Source organism: Formica exsecta, unplaced genomic scaffold (genome assembly GCF_003651465.1).
Source record: "Formica exsecta isolate Colony F162 unplaced genomic scaffold, ASM365146v1 scaffold13, whole genome shotgun sequence".
NCBI classification, from domain to species: domain Eukaryota; kingdom Metazoa; phylum Arthropoda; class Insecta; order Hymenoptera; family Formicidae; genus Formica; species Formica exsecta.
The window spans coordinates 402,816-424,744 of NW_021848632.1; the positions used below are offsets into that span (position 1 = coordinate 402,816).

Here is a 21,929-nt window from a genome sequence, read left to right on the forward strand (position 1 = left end):
GTAATACCAGTACAATTAAATATATATATATTAGTTTCTTATTAAAATATATTATAAAATTGATAAAGAGTTTTCTTCTCTTTTTATCACATACATGTATACACGCACATACCTATGCGTCCAACAATAAAATAATCATATTATGTGCGCATAACATTCTCATTTAAAATATCATATAAATGTTAAATATATAAAAATCGAACAAGAAGATAACTGTTTACCACTCGATCACTCCGGGAATGTATTTATCGATCAATTTCTCATAATAGGGCCACAGTTTCTCAATGTCGGGTACGGCATTGCTCTTAGTATAAAGATCGAATTTGCTGCAAAATTTTGCATAATATTAAATTGGTCACTCCAATATTTTTTTCAGATTTCTAATAATTATTCATAATTTAAATCAAATATATAGGTAAAGTAATTTTTAGTATAAAATTATAACTTTTTTTGTTTCTTATATTTCACTGCATTCAAATCTATAATTGTATATGTAGGTAGACATTTTTTAATTAATAACTTTTTTTTATGTTTTTTATATTTTATATTTTATTAAAATAGTTGTGATATTTGATACTTACTTAAATTCCACAACCCATTCTAACATCTGAATATCTTCCGGAGTACAGAAGTACATGTAGTCACCGCCGGCGTGCCAAGGATAAAAGGAATGATAACGAATCATAGCCAAAGCCTTTTTCGGTAATTTACTCTTGTTATGTACAAGTAATCGATACAAGTACTCGTCATGGCCCCACGACATCATTAAATTAGATATTCCGCATTTGGGTTTGTACATACCGTATTTCGTACTGCATAATAAAAAATAATATCAATATAGCGCGATATATTTGCAACTATTAAATTTTTATATATTCAAATTATCCCAATTTCCCATATTTCCTGCATTTTCTTTTGATACTTAAAAATCTGAATTCTGGAGTTATTTTGATATCAAAATTTTTCCTCTGAAACGCTCTATTACAAAAGTATTTTTCTTACTCATATACGCCCTTTGTAATAAAAAAGAATATTTTAATAAATAAAAAGTAAATAAGAGAAACATTTCACAAACCATTTAACTATTTTCACTTTTCGCTATTTTTAACTAGATATGATTCGTTTGTGATTTTACCTTATACAATAAGTTCAGAATTGACATATACATTATTGAGACATACTTGTAACGAGAATCTTTGCCGTCGGGATTATTGTCGAAACTCGTTGCTCTGTACACGATTGAATCACCCCAGGCACAACCGACAGGGAACGTGTCACCCACTACAGCCCATTGGGGTTCTCCGTAAAACGCCATCACCTGCAATGCACGATCAACCTTGCTATCCGATTGTATGTTGATAGAATGGTAACCTGACGCATACGCGTATATTATGCTAAATTTATAAAACAGAGAAAGAGAGAGAGTGTGTGTTTCATTTCTTGCACATTAATTATTAATGATAGATTCTTCGATCGATCTGAATTGTTCATCATTTATCGCAACTTTTCATACAGTAATTATTTTTCAGATTAAAATTTAAAATTCTATAAATTAATAAAATAAAACACACACCTCAGATTAGTTGAATAATATCATTTTGTTATTTATTTGCATCTCAAGAGAAAGAATTTAGTTCTTGAAACAATCTATCTTTTCAATCGCTTATAATTCAGAAATTTCAGCTAAGGAAAGATCGACTTCATATTTAAAAGTTGTCGTTAAAAGAATACTTTTTTATGTCTTTTTAAGACATCTTTTTTATTATGGCAAATTATATATTTGTCATAGAACGTGCATTCTTTAATTTTATATTCTACATTACTTTTCCAAGATCGTGAATTAAGCCGGTGAGATGAAACCAATCTAGATCTGGATGCGTCTTCCTGATAGACTCTGCAGTTTGAAACGCGTGAACGATATTAGGCAGATTAGTGTCTGGATCGCTTTCATCAACGAGGTCGTTCAGTTTGAGCAAAGCGTCCTTTATCGTCATCTTGAATTTATTAAATTGCAGCCAATCTTTCATGCGAGCTGTAAAAGGAACAGCAATTTTACCATTTTTCTATCTTGTGTCTTCGTTTTCATGACTATATTCGGAGCAATAAAGAATTACAAGACATTAATGCATTAATCAATCGTTCAAACTATTTAGAGGCAAGTATTCATTAATCAACATTCAAGGGAAATAAAATATGCAATTTATAATCTAATATAAAAATGATATATATAATCTCTTTTTTACTAACATTTCACGAACTCAACGGTTTGATTGGAGTGCATCAGCTTGTAAGTTTTGCGAACGCGTTCCTTGATAGAATCTTCATTATCTTCCTCGTAATTGCGAAATTCTCTCTGCAATTTTCCAGCGTATATCGGCTCGGGCCGCAATTGTTCCGATGGATCCAGCAACATGGCATGGTCACGGTTTTGTTGCTGCGGCAAATCAATCGCTCTTAATAATCCATCAAACAATTTGCATCTTTAATTATATACTACATAAATTATAGCCCACTAAGAAATTATTCAAGAATTTGACACAAAATTTATATACACTTGTATTATTTATTCAATTCGTAATACGAAGAAATCCTCGAAATATGTGAATGTGAAATATATGTATGTAATCATAGAATTTATTTTATAAATTAATTTGTAATTATATTCTGCGATACTTATATATACATTATACACATGTGTGTATATATAGTTTGGCTATTTGGCAAAATTTAAGTGTTAAAATCCAGGATACTTTATTATGACTTATAACAACATTTTTTCTTTTTTATAATTACATTTTAAGAATTAGCTTTTTATGTATTCAGTTTATTTTTATATATGCAAAAAATAGATCTATATTTTAATTCTCTTAGCATTATGCAATATCGAAAAATAGTAGTGTATCATATGAAAAAATATAGACTGTAATTTAACTATATTAGCTACTACAAACGAAAACTTATTTACATACGTCATTTAAAGTATATACTTTTCCTATTCTTATAAACAAGATAATGAGCACTGATTAGACTAGAATTCGATAAACTGATAGCTGTCAAATATTCTCAAATGACATAAAACAAATATTTTTATCTTTCCCAAAATCTTATAATGATCATTTAATAGTTTCCGTTTGCAACAAGAATCATAAAAATTGTGTCGCAAAATCAAGTGTTATAATCTATGTTAATACAATAATTATATATAAATATATGTAGAATAAAGCGCGAAATTACCTCTCGTTTTGCTTATGCTACAAATTATGTGTGCTCTTCCTATTCTATTTAAAAATGAATAATTCAGAAAGCGAGACTCTTCTCGGATCTTTATGATCACTTTTCTTTAATCTTGAAATATGTAAAATTCTAAAGTCTGACCTAAGACATTCCATACGTATCTGTATCTAATTCTTTCATATGTATCTAATTCTAATCTCAGCGAGAATCTGGCTTAACATACGATGAAAGAATTGAAAAAAAAGATCTGTTTAGATTAGATTATATACTGCGTCAGTACTTAGCTATTTACTACATACGTAATAAAATGAATATAGATACTATATGTGCGTTTGAATACTACGTATTTATGAAAATTTTACGTGCAATCAAATATAGACGTAACGATTTATGACGCGAACGAATGACGCGAGCAATGTTGAATAAAAATCATATTGTGCATTGCATAATAATATTATGAGCTTCTTCTTCTTTTTTTATTATTAGAGTCATAATACATACAGTAAGTGTTATATGAATTTCATGCGATGTTTACAAAGACAAATTACGTCCAAAAGAGAGAGAAGAAATTTTATCAATCAATGTATTTTAAGAGAACATCAAATCATAGAGCTGTTCAAAGACTTATAAATATTTAACAATAATTCCAACTAATTTTTATTCAAAATTAATTCAAAATTTTCAGTACAACATAAAATCTTTAGAAATGAGATAATAATTACGATAATTGTACAATAGTATATATTCGTTATATACACACCGAAATTATTCAGAAAATCTAAAAAGTTAATTTATAAAATAAACAATATATCTAGAAGAAAGCAGTTTTTTTTATATCGCGATATTACATAATTGCAATCTTGAATTTTTTTCGTAAAGTACCATCGAATGTGTAAGTGGAGTACTTACAGTTACCGTAGCGGACATCCTGTAGCTGTTGATCGGTTACTAATGAAAATGCAACTGCCGCCTGTTCTATCCTGCGTACAAGTGACTTATAAAGTCGAAGACTTTGATAAGTTCACCCTTGATCCCCTTATCGTCTGACTGGTGGTCATATGCACAAATGTCAAATCATTGCTGCTATATCGTATATACACACATTATTCCCCTTTTCCCTACCCCATCTCTCTTTATGCCACAAATCCTAGAGCTATTGTACATATATTTTATCGCAGACGCAAATAAGATGAATGACTTATTACAAAATTGTTATTAATTTTATCTGACATACAGAATAAATTAGTTTTATGTATAAATGCAGCTTATATTTATTATATGCATATATATATTATGCGTAGAGAATAAAAAGACATCTTTTAAAATTTTTACAAATTTCTTGTACAGCTCTTGGCCAATATAGCATGAAATTAAAATCGAAGTTAATTTTTTAAATAAGAAAACCATCATCGCATTAAAAGCAAAATAATGATAATTATTGTGATAATGCAGAAATCGGATTGGAACTGACATAGGAGGCTATCACATATATCGTTGTTATGAATGACACTCTTTATATAAAGAAATTGTGACGCGTATCTCTCTCTATGAGCGCTTTGAAAAAAATTTACGTTTGAAATTTTTTTTGGTTCAGTGATCTATATCAATGAAAGCCTTGTGTATTCTCGTTCACTCATTCATTAATTGCGAAAAATCGCAAATCTTACACAATGATGAAACAATCTATCCTAAAAACAAAAAAATAGAAAATAAAAAAAATATTCTAATAAAAAATGTTAACAAAAGCTTGATAATGTTGAGGGAACGATTGCAGCTATTTGTTTTTGAATGGCTATAAAAGAAGATACATAAATACAAATAGAGATGCCGAGAATAATAGCATGTCCAAAAATAGACTTCTAAATCGTCCATCCATAAATCTGCAATTTATTACAGCAATAATAGTGATTGTTCACTTAACCGTGTTAAATCGGATCGATTTGCTATGATGATCGGTTGACACTTAATACACGACAAAAACATGTGAAAAAAAAAAATGATGTCAAATATATAATATAATTGACGTTGTTCCGCTGCAAATGGATTCAATTGCCACATATTGTGGGTTACGCATAGTACGCGCGTTTCAATGTTCAGAAATTTTGTTTTTGGCGATTTGATACTGCTACGATATCGCACATAAATATTACAATAAATGCACACGTAAGTAAAACGTTATTTGCATGTTTGCTGATAAACATAACACTTACAAAGTGCGTGAAAATATCCAACTTGATAACTCTTTTAACATTGCATAATCGCTCTATACTATAATCAGGAAACTTTTACATTTGTATGTGTACGATCGGAATTTCTGCAAAATTCATATTTTAATACTTTTCCACACATATCAGATGCATAACAGTAATTTTGAATATACATAATTTTTATTTTATTATATCTTTTTATCACAATCTCTCTTCTTATTCTAATAGATTAGTTTACTCATGATATCAATCATGCAAAGCGTTAAATGTTAAAATCATTGATTTTGGAAAATAAATAAAATAAACAACCTCTGTACATATTAAGCAAATAAAAAATTTGGAGAAATTTGGAGATGGAAAATAGATAAAAAGTTGATTTAAGATAAATGCATTAACTCTTAAAATCGTTCGTATAATATCGAAAAATGATATTATCATTGGAAGGGTACACCACAAAAGATATAACCGATGGAAAGATGTACATATGTATAAATGGCGTAAGAGATGTAATCTGTAACAAACACGATGAATGGCAATCAAGGAGCAAGTAAATTTTCTTGTGTTACTTTGTGACAAAAACTGTATCAAATTTGTCGTCACACAATATACACGCAATTATAATATATATTATGTATATTCATTTTGTGTACGTATATACAACATTGCTTGATACAAATTTATTTGAATCAAACGAAGAAAAATGTCATCAAGGCGAGCTCGAGTCCGAGTAGCTCGTATTACTCCCTCTCCGTCGTGGATTGTGTCGGTGTCTATGCGAGGGACTACGCGAGCGCGATCTATGCAAGGATGATTTCTTGTTTTTCTTAGATCGATGTGAGCGTGAGGAACTGGAGCTATCGTAACTGCTGAAATCATACACGTGCACACATTTCCATAAAATTAAAACATTTTTAAAAATATTTTAAAATCGAGAAATCAAACAACTTGAAATACCTTCGATGAGAACTTTTCTTTTTCTTGTGTTTTTTATGCAACTTGTGCCTGTCTGTGCGACTTCCGCTTCGACTTCTGGAACGTTGTCGCGACCTCTTGCCGCTCAAGTCTGCGCTCTTCAATCGATCCATCAAGGAATTTCCGCATGTTTTTGTATCTTGCGAGGATCTATCTTTATTTTCTTCAGCAAGAAGCGGCGATGGCACAGAGTGCACCTCATCTGAGTCATCTTTTCGGGAGTTTTGATTCACCGTGATAGTGGTAGAACCGGTCTTGGATATCGGTGCCTGGATATGACTGAGAAAGATAGCGGCTTTCTTTTTTCTCTCAAGTTGCAATTGCCGTTCCTTAGACAGTATCTTATCTCGTGCGACCGCCATCAACTTGTCCTTGAGTCTGTCTTCTTGCGCCTGTTTGTGCCTGATCTCCTTCTGACAATCCTCAAGGATATCATCGGTCAGATCAACCAATTCTTTGTCGTCGCTCTTCGGTTTCTTGTCCGATTTCGGCGGATCCTTGTCTTCGATCACGGGAATCGAAGAATTCGCGTCGGAAATGCTATTCTGAGGTGAACCGGGTTTAGAATTCGCGTCCTTTTTGTCATCGTCCATCTCTTCGTCGCTCTCCTCCAACGGTAACGCGTTTCTCTTCTCGATCACCGTGCTCTCCCCGTCTTTCGGCTTTTTGATGGAGAACGATACGGTAGTGATCTGTTTTGCGGATCCCGTACTCTGCTTCGTCTTTGTGTCATTACCATTCTTCTTCTTCGCCTGTATCATTTTCACCCTTTTCTGCACTTCCTCCATTCGCTGCTGCTTCTTCTGCAGTTCTTCTAGCTTTTTTTGTTTTTCCTCCTGCGGTTCTTGCTTCTGCAGCAGCTTCTCCTCTGTCAACACCTTCGGATTTATCGCACCCTCATATATTGTCAGCTTGTGCGCATAGTAACCATGATACTGATGCGACAATTCCAAGAAGTTAAATCTTGGATCTCCCTTGTTCTTAACGATCGTCTCAAAATCACGACCGTTTTTCGCGACATAACTTGCCATCTTATCAATGATGATTTGGACGTCCGCCGGTGGTACAATAAAGGAAGGTCTGCTAAGTGGCTTTTGCGTAGGTATCCCGTAAGGTACCAAGGGCGATGGTGTTTCCTTAGGCGATATGGTTTGCGTCATAGTCGTGTCGTTTGACATGGTTGGCATGCTGACGAGTTGCGAAGGCGATTGCATCTGTCCGTTTGGCCCATATATAACTGGACCGTGCGAGTATTGCATGGGCGTAGGATAAGGAGGATAACTCTGGAAAAAAAAATTTAATAATATTATGAAAAAATAACGATAAAAATAATAATAATTAATGAATAATTTCCGCTAAATTTTATCAATGTATTATGCTATTAAGATGATGCCAAAACTATATGTACCTGTAGTGGCATTGGATGATAGTATCCAGTGGACGGCATCGGCTGCATTGTCGGGTCTAATACCTGCGGTACCTTGGACGGCGGTGGTTTTCCCGTAATCTTATTCACGAGCATGGAGTACGCGCAATCCGCTGATGGTTTATATTGTATGCTCGGTATGCTAGGCGCCTATAAAAATGAAGAGTTTTTTTTGTATTAGCTCTGTATTTAGAGCTCTTAGACTTTTATTTTCCTATAATACTTATCAAAATAAAAACTGTAAATACATAATTCACATTTTCAATTTACATTTTATATCTAAATTATACATTTATAAATATATATTTTTAGCTTTAGAAATAGTTTATATATAGAGAGTAGAAGATAGCAAAACCTATTTTAAAAAACGCCTATTTCTAAATATACAAAATTACAAACGGTAATTACAATATTATATTATTATATGCTATTAATAAATATTTTTCAGCTATATAAAGCTGAAAGTTAATCAAGAAATAAGTTGCCTATTTTACTTACAACTTATATCATTAGCTTATATTTTAATACAATAATTTCAATTTGTACATAAATTGTAAGTAAAGATCATAGTAAAATAGAGAACCTTATTTTTAATATATAATATTTATAATTATTAATATTACATACTGCATTATTATATAATGCATAAAAAGAATCTTAATTTTATTTGATTAAATTTTATTCATTTCACTATTCCTATGTTAAAACAACAGAATTGCAAAATACTAATCATATATGCATTTACTGTATTTTTTATATATCGTCATTGATATGTTTTATGTGCACGGAATGAAAGGATTAACATTTTAAGAAATAGTGTTATAACTGAATAAATGAAAATGTATGAAAATACATATGTCCACAATGCATACCAGAATCAGCCCTGGAAGCAGAAATATTTGACACATAAATTAGTGTTGCAGAATACTATTAACATTTCATCCTATTCTGATCCATGAATTTCGAGAGCATCATTCTAAAAGCAATTCAGTGTGGTCCAGCAAAGGTCTTCCACATTTCGAACTACTCTGAACGCAAAATTCTTCCGCATGAGAGGGATTGCTTTTGCATTTTTAAGAACAGATTAATGTACAGCGTGCAAATAACCTGCGCACGTGTATACAAACTTACCGCTTCAATCTTGGTAAATGATGGCGCAAGACTTGGATGCAGGTATGATTCGTCATCTTGGTCTGACTCTTCCTCAGATTCTATCAGTGAAAAAGAAAGATAGCAATAAGACGCGTACATCTTTCAGAAATCATTAAAATACATTAATATATATATATATATATATATGTAATGACATAAAGGGTTGGCGCGGAGGATCAACCTGTTCACCGCGCGATGCGTAAACTCGAGATCGCGCGAATATTTGCATATCCGGTTTCTCTGAAAGCAACACGGGCACGGAATTTTAAATGCGATCGATAAATCGCATCATGATAGGTTACGTGAGATATATGCGAATTACAATGCTTATTATGAGTAATAATTGAGCATAATTAATTGTGACATCATCGACATTTTTATCAGATACATTGATATCATTAGATTGAAATATGTATTTAATAATGTAAATAATTAATTTCCGGGAAAAGTGTTAATTAAACTCTTAAATCTAATATATATATATATATATATGTATATATATATAGCGATTACCAATTAGAATATTAACAAAAATTTATGGCAATACTTACGGCAAGAAAAACTAAGTAGAATCAAAGTAGGTGTGGGTAATCAAATCCTGCTTTATGTCGCTTCAATTACTTCAACTCAATAATGTCAACTTCAATGTAATTACTATAAGACACCGCTTGTTATAAAAAATAAAATGCGTACCGGTTTCTTCTTTCTCAGGTTGCTTTTCGGGATTATATTTTCCATTCTTGATTGCATCGAGAAGAAACTTGTAATATTGATGAAGCGGCTCGTCTATCGATAGGAACGCAAACTGCGGATTATTTGCCTGTTTCGTTTTTATCAAGATTTCCAATTGGCTTCCGTGTTGACTTATAAACAGCGCCGTTTTCGTTATAATGGCACTCAATTTCTGTGTTTCCGGCTAAACACATGAAATTAAAATAGCTTTATCTAAACATATCATGTTGACAAAAAAATAATCGATAAGTAAAATAGTATCTTACCAGAATCATTCCTTCAGGAATTTCCAGCTCGGGAGGAGGCACAAACGCCTGATCTTCCTCTTGCGAGCCCTCTGATTGTTTTGGACTCTGAGAGTCCTCGCCGGAAGCCTTTTCATTGTTTTCATCTTCATTATAATTATATCCTACTTGATTGTATGAAGATTCAGAATCCAATGCTTGATGTAATCTTTTTATTTCCTCTTCTGCAATAGACATATTTTTATGATATAAATATACAAAACTATTATAACAATTAACATATAATCAAAACGTTTTTAGAAAAAAAAGATATTACCATGATACATGGATTCTTCCACGTCATTGTTGTAGAGGGATCGATAGCGCTCCTCGTCACAGAGTTGCTCTACTTTCAATTCTTCCTCGGTAAGTATCGTCCGCTGATCAAAACCACCTGGCGGTGGTTCGTGAATCCATAAGTCAGCCAGTGCCCCTCGTCCATCGTATCTATACACATACAATACAATCATTAGAGAAGGAAGATGATATTGTTTTAGATTGATGTACACAGTTGGCCACGGCATCTGCAAATTTAAATCAAGAAGTAAACCCCACCAAAGTAATTTCTCTGAAATAAAACAGAGTTGTAGAGGACACCTTGCGCAATTTTTATCTCCGTTGTCGCGTTTTGTTTTTTAAAATAAATATTAACATAAATATATTCATGATATATAATACATAAAAGTATCTCATATTGTTTCTAATATATATTTATTTATATTTATCTTTAAATTTCTGAGATCTTTAAACATATGAAACAGATTTTTTTTCTAACATTTACATTGTTCGTTAAAAATCAATATGATAAAACATGAATATCCAGCATTATGTCAAGTATTATTCTAATATTACAGTATCGATATAAATAAATTTGGATACATATACATATATGTGTACATAGCGTAAGAATGACCTATGCGCTTCCTGAGACAAAGCCGAGTCTAATGTGCTAATACATACCATGCTGAGCGGTTGTATAATACCTACAACCGTCAGCTACCATTTGTCTCTCTACGCTGTGTCTCACCTTGCTGTTGCATAGACGGCCAGCCATAAACGCCGCGTCACGAGAGCACCTGATTCTGCGCCCGTGTAGAGCGCATAAATCGCGCCACACTACGCGTTTCACAGCCGAGATAACACCTGCGGAAGCCTTAAACAGTCTCCAGTTTGCTTATCCAGAGATTAATGATGCAAGAGAGAGAGAGAGAGACATCTTCATTATAATTATATCCTACTTGATTGTATGAAGATTCAGAATCCAATGCTTGATGTAATCTTTTTATTTCCTCTTCTGCAATAGACATATTTTTATGATATAAATATACAAAACTATTATAACAATTAACATATAATCAAAACGTTTTTAGAAAAAAAAGATATTACCATGATACATGGATTCTTCCACGTCATTGTTGTAGAGGGATCGATAGCGCTCCTCGTCACAGAGTTGCTCTACTTTCAATTCTTCCTCGGTAAGTATCGTCCGCTGATCAAAACCACCTGGCGGTGGTTCGTGAATCCATAAGTCAGCCAGTGCCCCTCGTCCATCGTATCTATACACATACAATACAATCATTAGAGAAGGAAGATGATATTGTTTTAGATTGATGTACACAGTTGGCCACGGCATCTGCAAATTTAAATCAAGAAGTAAACCCCACCAAAGTAATTTCTCTGAAATAAAACAGAGTTGTAGAGGACACCTTGCGCAATTTTTATCTCCGTTGTCGCGTTTTGTTTTTTAAAATAAATATTAACATAAATATATTCATGATATATAATACATAAAAGTATCTCATATTGTTTCTAATATATATATTTATTTATATTTATCTTTAAATTTCTGAGATCTTTAAACATATGAAACAGATTTTTTTTCTAACATTTACATTGTTCGTTAAAAATCAATATGATAAAACATGAATATCCAGCATTATGTCAAGTATTATTCTAATATTACAGTATCGATATAAATAAATTTGGATACATATACATATATGTGTACATAGCGTAAGAATGACCTATGCGCTTCCTGAGACAAAGCCGAGTCTAATGTGCTAATACATACCATGCTGAGCGGTTGTATAATACCTACAACCGTCAGCTGCCATTTGTCTCTCTACGCTGTGTCTCACCTTGCTGTTGCATAGACGGCCAGCCATAAACGCCGCGTCACGAGAGCACCTGATTCTGCGCCCGTGTAGAGCGCATAAATCGCGCTGCCACACTACGCGTTTCACAGCCGAGATAACACCTGCGGAAGCCTTAAACAGTCTCCAGTTTGCTTATCCAGAGATTAATGATGCAAGAGAGAGAGAGAGAGAAAGAGGGACCTTTGTTTTTTTTTTTTTTGCTTTTAAATGTAGCACTTGGTGTTGATTATTGTCTCAAATTGGTTTTTTTTTTGGTTTTTTTTGTTTTGTTTAGGTCAATCATTTTCATCGGAGAAACGTGACATTATGTACGATGCATAATCTTATATGCAGGAGGAGAAACAAATATCCTAGATGAGAAATTTGTCTAGGTTAGAGAAACGGACCTGTCTATCTTCAATGTGCTATCGCCCATCCATGGTATCAAATGTTTTCCCTGATCAATCATTTTCGCCTTGTCATCATCGCGAAATAATTTGCAGCTATATCCAAACACCAACAGCTCCTGCGGTTCCTCGTCGGTATTCTTTTTACGCAAAATGCCCGAGTCTACCATCCACCGTTGGTTTTTCGACGACGCCATTTTCCGACTACAATTGACCTGCAACCTGTGACCGTATACTGAGAGACTAGTTCCGATAAACGTCGCGCGTTGCAGAAAAACGTCGCAGCGCCAGCGTCGCTTCTATCCCGGAAATGCCCGCATACACGTGCGTTGTAAATGTCCATGCGCGTGTCCTTGAAAATTGTATATGCCCAAATGCTTTTTGATAATGTAATGTTGATTTTCTTAATAATAAATATAATATATAAATACACATTTGCACACGTTACGTATTTATGAAACAAATTTTCTTTAAATAAAGACCTCAAGAATATCAACTTTAAACTAGAGCTTAAAAAAAGAATAACTTTTATGTGCTCGTATTTTTAGCCGTAATATTATTTTCTATTCATATTATATACACGAATAATTTACATATACAATCATCATATATATACATAATAAACATTTATGAAAGAATAGAAAATTTAAATAATAAGAAAACTTAATAAAAGTTACAAGCTGAATAAATCGAATTACCCGCCTCGATGTTGGCAACGCCCGCGACGGGTCGCCCCGATCGGATGCTGAGTTGCCGATGATCGCGCGCTTATTTATCGCACGACATTTCAATCCGACGGACTTTTATCCGCGATAACGGCGTATTATAAACGCCGACGGATTATCTCGCCGACTGGCGGTCGCGTCCGCGCGCCTTTGCTCGCGCGGAGATCCGCGTACCGCCCCCTCAGTACGTTATGGAATGCGCGACGGGTAGCTACCGTGTTACGCGGCTCCGCACGATGCCCGGCCGAGAATGCACGCTAACAGACCGGAATACCGTGCGACGCGGCCGTGGACTTGACGTCTCGCCGCCCGACATCGGTCACGGTGCGCACGTCGACCGTTGGTCGCCCACACCGTTCCCCGATCGCACGAGCTCCCGTATTTTTCGTCGCCGTCGGTAGCACGTCGTATACGTGGCAACAGCGTGTTTGGCTGCTGGTGTGTGCTGCCCGTGCGAACGTAGTGTGTGCGCGCTGCTCTGTCATTTCTCGTAGTCGAGAGGAATTTCGTCGGCTTTCGGTAGCGGACTGGCCCCGATTGAGTAACGTTACACCCGCCGTTGTCGTCCGCTCTCCAAGATCATCGCCGAACGGGACGAGGCCCCACTCGACGACGTCGGATCCCACCTCGGATCACGTCTAGCAACGACAACGCTCTCGCTTCATCAGCGTTGCATCCGCTCGTCATCCCGCGATTTTCATACCCACCGACCTGTGTTGAAGTTGACTCGCTCCGAATTTCGTTCCGATTCTGACCTGATCGGCAAGAGCGTGCTTTCGAGCCTATAGCATTATAGCCTTCGCCGAAGAATGCATACGTGAACGCGCGAATGCGGAAATCATTTACTTGTACGTCGCATTGGAACTAGGAAACGTTCTTGTTTGTATCCCCCAGTGTGGATAGCCTCGGTGGGAATTAAATGCTGTAAGTTTATCCACTGGCTGTTGGCCAGCTTCTGGTATTACGCAGAAAGTTATTGTGTACTATATACTTTGCTGTATTAAATCAATTATATACTTGTATAAGAACATTTAGACAATTCTTTAAGTTTGTACTGTAGTATATGTATATAATAGAATAGTGTTATATAAAGAAACACAGAAAAAAGTTTATTTCAATACTATTGTTGCAGATTATGATAAATTCTCATTTTTCTTCTTTTTTACGCTATAATCTTACTTACAAAAGCATTCATGTTTTATTTACATACATAATACACAATATATTTTTTACAACAGGTATTTCCGATGGCCTTACATACCTGGTAACTGCAATGGGCTGACGCAGAATGCGATTTGTTTATCGTTCCTCAGATACTCCTCTCTCTGCGGCGTCATTCACATGAGAGAGTTAACTTGATGAAAGAGTTAATGGTGCTTCCGCACATTATCATCCTTATCTTTCTGTTGATATAATGGAGGAACCGGTTAAGAAGAAGCAGCGTATTGAGAATTGTGAAGATGCCAAGAACAGGCTTGCTGAAATTGAACAACTGCAAAGTAGCCTGCTTACGCGATGTTTGTGCTACATGTCAGAGAGCAGTTTGCGCAAACCATTTATCAATACCACGGTGGAGGAAGCCGACGGCAGTATCCGTTCCGCCGTTCTGTCCGAGTGGCATACGGATCAGATCCTGGAATTTCTGAGCGCTCTGCAGTTGCTGTTCGACTTGGCGATCAAGCAAAATATGCGAGGTGTGATGTGTAAGAGAGTGACGGACGTTTGCGACGCGCTGGCGCGAAACGAGCATGGCATTATCGATCAAATCATCGATCTGTCTTATACGTCCAACAAATTCGTATCGTTCGCCGGGAGTCGCGTGCTCGCATCGTTTTTCATCCTCACGAGGGATAACGTGGAGATTACCTGGTTGGAGAGGCTCATGCAATCTCTAGTGAACACGCACTCGCCTAGCCAAATGCTCTTCACCCTGGACGTGGTCAAGAGGGTAGTCGAGCACAAGGACTGCAGTATACATCCACTGGAGGATGCAGATGCGTCCGTGTCACCAGCTGGCTGCAACACGCACATCATCTCCGATACTGAGAGCTTTGACAGCACGGCGATCAAGGCGATGTGCGTGAAGGCATTGGAATCCAAGTGGACCATCCTCGTATCCAAGTTCAAAATCATTCTCAGGACTTATACGCCGCAACACGCGTCTGTCGTCATCACGTTCCTGCATCTGTGGGAGACCATCATCTCTGTCAAGGCTAATCTATCCATCATTGATACCAAGCCCTTCTATTCTAAGCTGAACGATCTCGTGTGGTTGCTCAACAGCAATCTGCCGGGCGTGATCTGGCGACATCTGCTCGGTCTGTTCAATGAGGTGCTGTGCTACGGTAGCACGTTAGCGCTGCAAGATGTACTGCCGGACGAACCATGTTCCTTGGCGACCCTGATCGTGCGCGTCGTCAAGGATCATCGGTTGCTCGACGCGTTACCGTATCGTCATGGTTCAGGCAACTTCGGTGGCGGCACCGCTGACGGTGATCGTCCGCTGTTGCAGAAGATGGTTTTGCTGGTATTGAAAAGCGCCGCCGTAACAGTGCGGGAAACGCGCAGTGATTCCAGTGACTCGTCTCTGGGCTCCGAAGCCGAAGATCTCGACGAGGATATGGCGGTAATTGACAGGAGCATTCGCGAAGTGCTGCGCCAGCTGGACCAATGCGTAAAGGCGCTGATGCCTTTCCATCCGGAGATGCCGCTGTCTCAGTGGGTCGTGCAGATGTTTCACGATCAAGACGATTTTCTGATCGAGGGTATGGTCTGTTGCCTGGACGTCGCCGTGGGCCTTTTCTATCGCGGATCACCGCAGAACGGTCCGGTATCGAGACCGGTGCTCAGTCCTCTCAGACCCACGCTAACTTTTGTGCAATTTATCCACGTCGTATCACACGATCCGGATGTGTTGCTAGATCTACTGGTTAGCAACGAGACCTGCTTTCTGCTGTACCTGTTGCGATTCCTTAAGTACATCAGACGCAATTGGGGCGAGTTCGTCGAGTGCTGCGGTCGCGAGCTGGACGATACTATGACGGTACTGATAAGACTACGGTTGGCTATCGATCGATTGGTATCCAAGGCGTTATTCCCGTACAACATTAGTCCGGTTCTCCGTCTACTCGAGAAATGCGAGTCCTTCTACGAGGGTAACGTGGAGAACGGTAACGCGTCCGTCATGTAAGATAGACGAGAGATTCGATTAACCGCCAGGTCGATCAAACATGTACAAATTGTACGAATCTCTTTCCGAACGTTAGTTAGATTTTGTCATCTGTAAAATATCGCGTGTAACTATACAGATCGCTGCATTTCGTCTCATAATAAAAAAGCGACTGATTTGACTCGCCGTCAATCTTTGAAGTCTTAGAGAAGATCAGAAAGACGAGCGCGTTTCTATTTATTAGTCCTTAGCGAAATTTTCGAACGTAGCTAAAATTGCGAGACGGAGGTACTTTCGTCTGTTCACGAATCAGTGAAGTTTTGAGAGGAGTCACGTAATCATAGATCCAATCGGACTAATACAAAAAAGGAAGTTAACAAAATTCGTATTCATCATCTCAAAATGAAACTGGATTTGTGTGGTGCTAATGAAGTACACCTCTGCCAAAACACCACTGCGAAGACTCACGTTGATGTATACCACTAGAATAATATTTATATGTACACTTCGAACTATTTGTACAGTTTGCCAGTCACATCTGTAAATGTAATTTTTATTATCGTATTTCGGTAATGATACCTGAGAAATATGTACATATCTCGTAATCACGTCTTTGCCAACTTTGTAATACAAATCTTATTGAATAAAATTTGATTTCTTTTTTGTCAAATTTCGAAGAAATTAAAAAAAAAAGAAGAATGCAATTTATACAATATTAAATATAAGAAAGGAAATCTTATAATTAATATATTATATAAAGTATAACGCACAACAAATAGGATATAAGCATAATACACAGAATGTGTTATATTGTTGTAAGATCATGTCTCGTGTAGCTATATGAAAATTACATTTTGCAGCTTCTAAATCTAAACTGATCAAAAAATCACGAGAGCATTATACAATTCGTAAAATTTAATTGGCAAACATTTGATGATATTAAGAATAGTCTTCGTTAGCAATTACTTTATTGCAGATGAGAAACTAATTTTTTTTGACGCTATTAGGTCAACTTCTTTTAAATGGAAGAAAAGAACGGAGAAATTATCAGAAATTGTTTTCTAGATTCCTGATAAACCAATAATTGTGTGTAAATATAGTAAATATATTAACAACGATTAACGCGCGTGGCGTATTCAGATAATATTTCTCAAGGATTACATGTAATACACTAAAATTCTCGTGTTTTTACTTTTATAATTATGATGTCGTTTAATTCAATTTCCTCCCGACTGAGTATATGACTTATTCTCAAGACATTGTATGTGTGCGACATCGTTTTATAGATGTAAAAGGTTTCTTTTCTAACTAAAAATTTATTATTATCTTTCAACGCAAATTGAATACAATTGTAAACTATCGAGACTTGCGATTATAATATAGTCACTGATGCCCCGCGATTAATCATGCAAATAATGTTTGATACATTAATTAGAGCGATGTAACGCGCTTGTCTTATCGGGACAAACCGTTCGGATTTTTAGAAAGACCAGATATAGAATTTAAGTTTGTAATATTAGCGTTTTTTGGCGTATCTCCATTATAAAATTACGCTACTCTCTATTTAGAATTTGCAAATATAGCTCTAATTATTTAAACATGCTCGATCAAAGTACGATCGAGAAATTTTGTGTGTCGAGATATGGATAATTTTCAAAAACACAATATTTTTTTTACTAAATATTTATATTTGCATATTAAATCATTATTTATATATTTCTGTACTTCGTCAATAAATCACTATTTCACAGCATTTTATTTTTTTCACATTTAAAACGAAAACTTAGCGGTACCATATTGTTAAGCTTCCCTCCTTTTTATATAAATTAAATATTTATTTGCGTTTCTCCTTGATTCGCAAAATGTGTTGCTTTGCTCCAAGTCTGTTAAAATCATTTATCATATCTTTTTATAAACTGACTGATGTACGAAACTACACGCGAGACTGTACATACATATCTGTAAACAGTGGTATTCAGCGAAACAGGAAATATCCAACTGCTTTGTAACTGTAGCAGAAGTTAATTTAACAAGCTCTACTAAATCAACAACAGAATCTAAGTTACATAGCCCATTGTTAGCGGCGAGTTCAAAAGTGTGTTTTTTCTCTTCTTCTTTTCGCCGATTTATTCGTTGCTATACATGTTACCAGATTATTAATACAATAAACCGCTAATTGTCCGTAGCGTACAATGAAGCATTCTTTCTCTGTACATGTTATCTAAATGAAAAATGTTGAATGTTGATCGCGCAACAGTGACAGAGAAGCGGTTCAAGCGATTTTCATTACGCAAGACATAAAGAAATCAAAATATCGCGGATATTGTTTAAAAAACACCCTCTTTTTTGTCACAAAAATATATCAGACCGTCATTCGTTCGATAATTTCGCGGTTTGTTAAATAAAAAACGTAGTACGTTTGCAGTGCTTTCAGGCGCACCTAGTCAACAGGGTATCCATAAAGTTTTACATAGAGCTTAAAATTATCACGACGACTAATTTCACTTTACCTGAGAATAGAGATGCGGGGATTTGATCATGTGATTAAAAGAATTAAATAAAAGAAGAGAATTTGCACGAATTCGTCAAACATTTGCGCCAAAATGTACACAAAAATCTAGCATCATACAAACCGCATAAGAAATACAAAGGATACTATGTAATTTCCGCATACATATGTGTCGCACTTTTTATCTTGTTGTTACGCATACATACATATGTAAATATGTATATATATAGGTATATATGTACGTATACATATATATATATATATATATATATATATATATATATATATATATATATTGGTGTACATGAGGCTTACTGAACTCCTTTATTGCACTATTACATCGAGCCGCCTTCTCTACCTCTCTTTCTCTTTGCTTCATCTAATATAAGAAATCAATGTACAAGCAATTAACTCACTACAAGGAAAAGGATTTTGCGGATATGATGTGTTTCATAGAATTTAATTGAAATAAAATCTTTTTGCTTTCCTTTATATCGTAGGAAACGATCTAAAAAATTCGCTTTTGCGGATGTAATAGGTGTGTTGAGATAAAGATTATTATTAAACAGCACGCACGTATAAATCGAGTGTAACGGCGAAATATAGTCAGGCCATTAACACACGATCTCTCTACTAACCTTGAAGCCTTTAATATGTTCTAGTAAAAGAAGCGAGTTTTTTCCCCCCTCTCTCTCTCTCTTTCTCTCGCTTTCTCTTCAGTTGCTTCACATTTAGCTTGATAATTTAATTCCAATTCGCCGATCGGCCGAACCAAATAAAATTCCAGTCATTCTGATATTAAGTAGTCGGATGATATGAGCTAATTAGCGCCGCATCCACTGGCTCCATGCATGACGGACAGGTCAATGAGCGTAACAACCAGTCGTCGATGCAAATTGCGTGGTAGGTGTGCATACAGGGTAAATAACGCACCTCTTCGCCCACCAGCAGCTCCATCATGCATATCACACACTCGCCCTTCTTTGCACCATCATATTCTCGCATCGGCAAATGCTGTATCAGTCCTATGCGCTTAGCGATCCTCACCTGTTGTTCCTCTTCGCTCAAACCAGACGAGCCACTAGTCTGCACTAAATTGACTCCGATTCCATGACCAATGTTCAAGTTGGTGGACTGCAAATGACGTTCCCTCGTAGCGATTGATGGATAATAAGTTGCTTGCTGTAAAACATTGGAAAATCAATTAGTCTAATAATTTTACTTCCATCACTTATATGGATCCTTGGAACTTTAAGAGAAATGTACATTTGCTCCAGAAACTGATTATTTTACTTGATATCAAGGCTTCGATAAGAATTAGCGTGTGAATCTTCAACAATGTCTATTTCAAATCTTTCTTTCAGTTTGAAATCAAAATTGGAATCATTAGTGTAAATGCAGTAGTAAAATCAAGAAGATGTAAAGATTGAATTGAATTAACGTAATTAATACAACAAATGTCAAAGTGCAAGAGACTTAATTCTTCAAGTGTGTATTGCATTTTATCAAAATCTGTTTAAAATTAAGAAAACATGTTTTTCAAATTAGGTAGAGAAAGGTGAACAAAGAGAGAAAAAAAAAAGTCGCTAACGACGGGACAAAGCTCGAGAATCGCTCGTCTGAAAAATGAACGACGCGATTTTCCAGTTGATAAGAATGACTATACGCGAATGACGACGCTATTACGTTGTAGGGAATCGGAGGTCCAAGGCCCTCCTGCGAAGATCCGCTAGTGGACACGTTGGGCTCGGGATTGTTGCTCAGCAGAGTGGTATTGTCCTGTTGATTGCCGGCGGCGCGTTTCAGGCAATTGCCCATGTTCACTATCAGCTTTGCTCGTCGCTTTCGTGTCGCATTCGTGCGAGATCCTTCGATCTCGATCTCCCCACCGCGCGGATTACAGAAGCCTGTGCAGCGTAATGACGACGACGATGTCGACGTTTGACGCCCGTTTGCTCATTGCCATTCTAATGGCTAAAGCATCGCGCGTCGTAGCTCATTGTTTTATTGTCGTGCGATGACATTCGTCACAAAATCAACACGAATATCAAGCTCGGCCAACGCGATAAAGATATCGGCCGTCATGCATCAGACGCGGCCATCCGTCACATATCCCTTACTGGCTATCATCAGCATCAGCCGAGTCACTTCCATGCAGTGATGCCAGTTTTGAGACGCTGCCACAGCCACAGCGTGTGGAGGGGATAACTCACACAAGCGTGAACCGTGTACGTGTAATGCGCAGAACACTCTGCGCATTACATGTACACGCTTCACGCTTGTGTGAGTTATCCCCTCCACACGCTGTGGCTGTGGCAGAGTCTCAGAATTGGCATCTCTGCTTCCATGAAGATGAAGCATGAAGGATTAACAGACGGTTAAAATTAGCAGGTGCAGGAATGAAATGATAAGAATGCTTGGTTTTCCTTCACCTCTATTTTCTGTTGGCCACCCTGCTAATTTTAACTGTCGGTTCATCTAGGAGTGCGTTCCGTTTCACGCATTGAGCGCATAGATCGCCTGGAAATCTATAGTTCACGTAACATATATTATAGATTTCCAGGCGATTTATGCGCTCAATGCGTGAAACGGAACGCACCCCTTGTCACTTACACCATGGAGTAAAGAAGAACAGGAAGGAATGTATCGGCAGTGGGGGTAGACCTTAGAACATATATAAATGGAAGAGGGCATAGCAGGCTGAAAAGTGTCGGAAGGAAGTGAGAAAGAAAATCGTAGTTGCCTCTCTCTTGTGAGTAACTATACACACAAGCATCGTGTCTGTAGATATACATACTTTTGTGTACACACATACATGTGACTAATGTAACCTTATTTTTCATTGGGCCAAACCGGTAAGCAGGGCATGCGCACTTTTGAGCAGTTACTCACAAGTGAGAGGCAACTATGATTTTCTTTCTCACTTCCTTCCGACACTTTTCAGCCTGCTATGCCCTCTTCCATTTATATATGTTCT

General features: G+C 36.4%; 4 protein-coding genes across 8 annotated transcripts in view; 1 reads left to right on the forward strand and 3 right to left on the reverse strand.

Annotated features, from left to right (window-relative positions):
* The window catches only part of LOC115245776 (inositol oxygenase), a 10,623-nt gene extending 5,169 nt beyond the window's left edge, over positions 1-5,454 (reverse strand). Inside the window, exons 1-6 of one of the 2 annotated variants that reach the window (XM_029824256.1) lie at positions 4,144-4,944; positions 2,248-2,434; positions 1,824-2,032; positions 1,182-1,318; positions 582-812; positions 31-326 (exon numbers count right to left, since the gene is read on the reverse strand). In XM_029824256.1, coding sequence (XP_029680116.1) covers positions 218-326; positions 582-812; positions 1,182-1,318; positions 1,824-2,032; positions 2,248-2,434; positions 4,144-4,161 — 891 coding nt within the window. In that variant the 5' untranslated portion in view covers positions 4,162-4,944 and the 3' untranslated portion in view covers positions 31-217. Of the gene's footprint in view, positions 1-30; positions 327-581; positions 813-1,181; positions 1,319-1,823; positions 2,033-2,247; positions 2,435-4,143 lie in introns of those variants that run through there. The other variant, XM_029824255.1, reaches the window with a different exon arrangement.
* Positions 5,455-5,602: 148 nt separating this feature from the next.
* On the reverse strand, positions 5,603-12,814 carry LOC115245773 (splicing factor, suppressor of white-apricot homolog). Of its 4 annotated transcripts, none has more exons than XM_029824251.1 (8): positions 12,550-12,814; positions 11,394-11,563; positions 9,990-10,192; positions 9,685-9,907; positions 8,971-9,050; positions 7,822-7,989; positions 6,396-7,696; positions 5,603-6,307 (listed from the first exon to the last, which is right to left on the reverse strand). In XM_029824251.1, exons 1-8 carry the CDS (start codon positions 12,744-12,746, stop codon positions 6,148-6,150), a joined length of 2,502 nt encoding a protein of 833 aa, XP_029680111.1. In that variant the 5' UTR covers positions 12,747-12,814; the 3' UTR covers positions 5,603-6,147. The 4 variants fall into 4 exon arrangements, with proteins under 4 accessions (XP_029680111.1, XP_029680110.1, XP_029680109.1 ...); XM_029824250.1 differs by lacking the exons at positions 11,394-11,563; positions 12,550-12,814 and adding exons at positions 10,285-10,454; positions 11,035-11,214; XM_029824249.1 differs by lacking the exons at positions 11,394-11,563; positions 12,550-12,814 and adding an exon at positions 10,285-10,998 and having other exon boundaries at positions 5,603-6,304.
* Positions 12,815-13,146: 332 nt separating this feature from the next.
* LOC115245775 (protein lines) lies at positions 13,147-18,630 on the forward strand. Its single transcript, XM_029824252.1, has 2 exons — positions 13,147-14,198; positions 14,513-18,630. The coding sequence occupies exon 2, from the start codon at positions 14,689-14,691 to the stop codon at positions 16,462-16,464; it is 1,776 nt and encodes a 591-aa protein (XP_029680112.1). The 5' UTR covers positions 13,147-14,198; positions 14,513-14,688; the 3' UTR covers positions 16,465-18,630.
* On the reverse strand, positions 18,121-21,107 carry LOC115245777 (RING finger protein 11). The gene is made up of 2 exons (XM_029824257.1): positions 20,639-21,107; positions 18,121-20,134 (listed from the first exon to the last, which is right to left on the reverse strand). Exons 1-2 carry the CDS (start codon positions 20,768-20,770, stop codon positions 19,751-19,753), a joined length of 516 nt encoding a protein of 171 aa, XP_029680117.1. The 5' UTR covers positions 20,771-21,107; the 3' UTR covers positions 18,121-19,750.
* Between the last annotated feature and the right edge of the window lie 822 nt (positions 21,108-21,929).

What these genes read in the sequence shown, in the direction of transcription:
- LOC115245773 (XM_029824251.1), bottom strand. Translation starts at nt 12,746, where the DNA reads ATGGCGTCGTCGAAAAACCAACGGTGGATGGTAGACTCGGGCATTTTG. An exon ending in TTCCTGAAGGAATGATTCTG is followed by an intron (nt 9,908 to 9,989) that starts GTAAGATACTAT and finishes TCATGTGTTTAG; the next exon opens with CCGGAAACACAGAAATTGAG. An exon ending in AAGAAAAGTTCTCATCGAAG is followed by an intron (nt 6,308 to 6,395) that starts GTATTTCAAGTT and finishes GTATGATTTCAG; the next exon opens with CAGTTACGATAGCTCCAGTT.
- LOC115245775 (XM_029824252.1), top strand. Translation starts at nt 14,689, where the DNA reads ATGGAGGAACCGGTTAAGAAGAAGCAGCGTATTGAGAATTGTGAAGAT.
- LOC115245777 (XM_029824257.1), bottom strand. Translation starts at nt 20,770, where the DNA reads ATGGGCAATTGCCTGAAACGCGCCGCCGGCAATCAACAGGACAATACC. An exon ending in GACCTCCGATTCCCTACAAC is followed by an intron (nt 20,135 to 20,638) that starts GTAATAGCGTCG and finishes AATGTTTTACAG; the next exon opens with CAAGCAACTTATTATCCATC.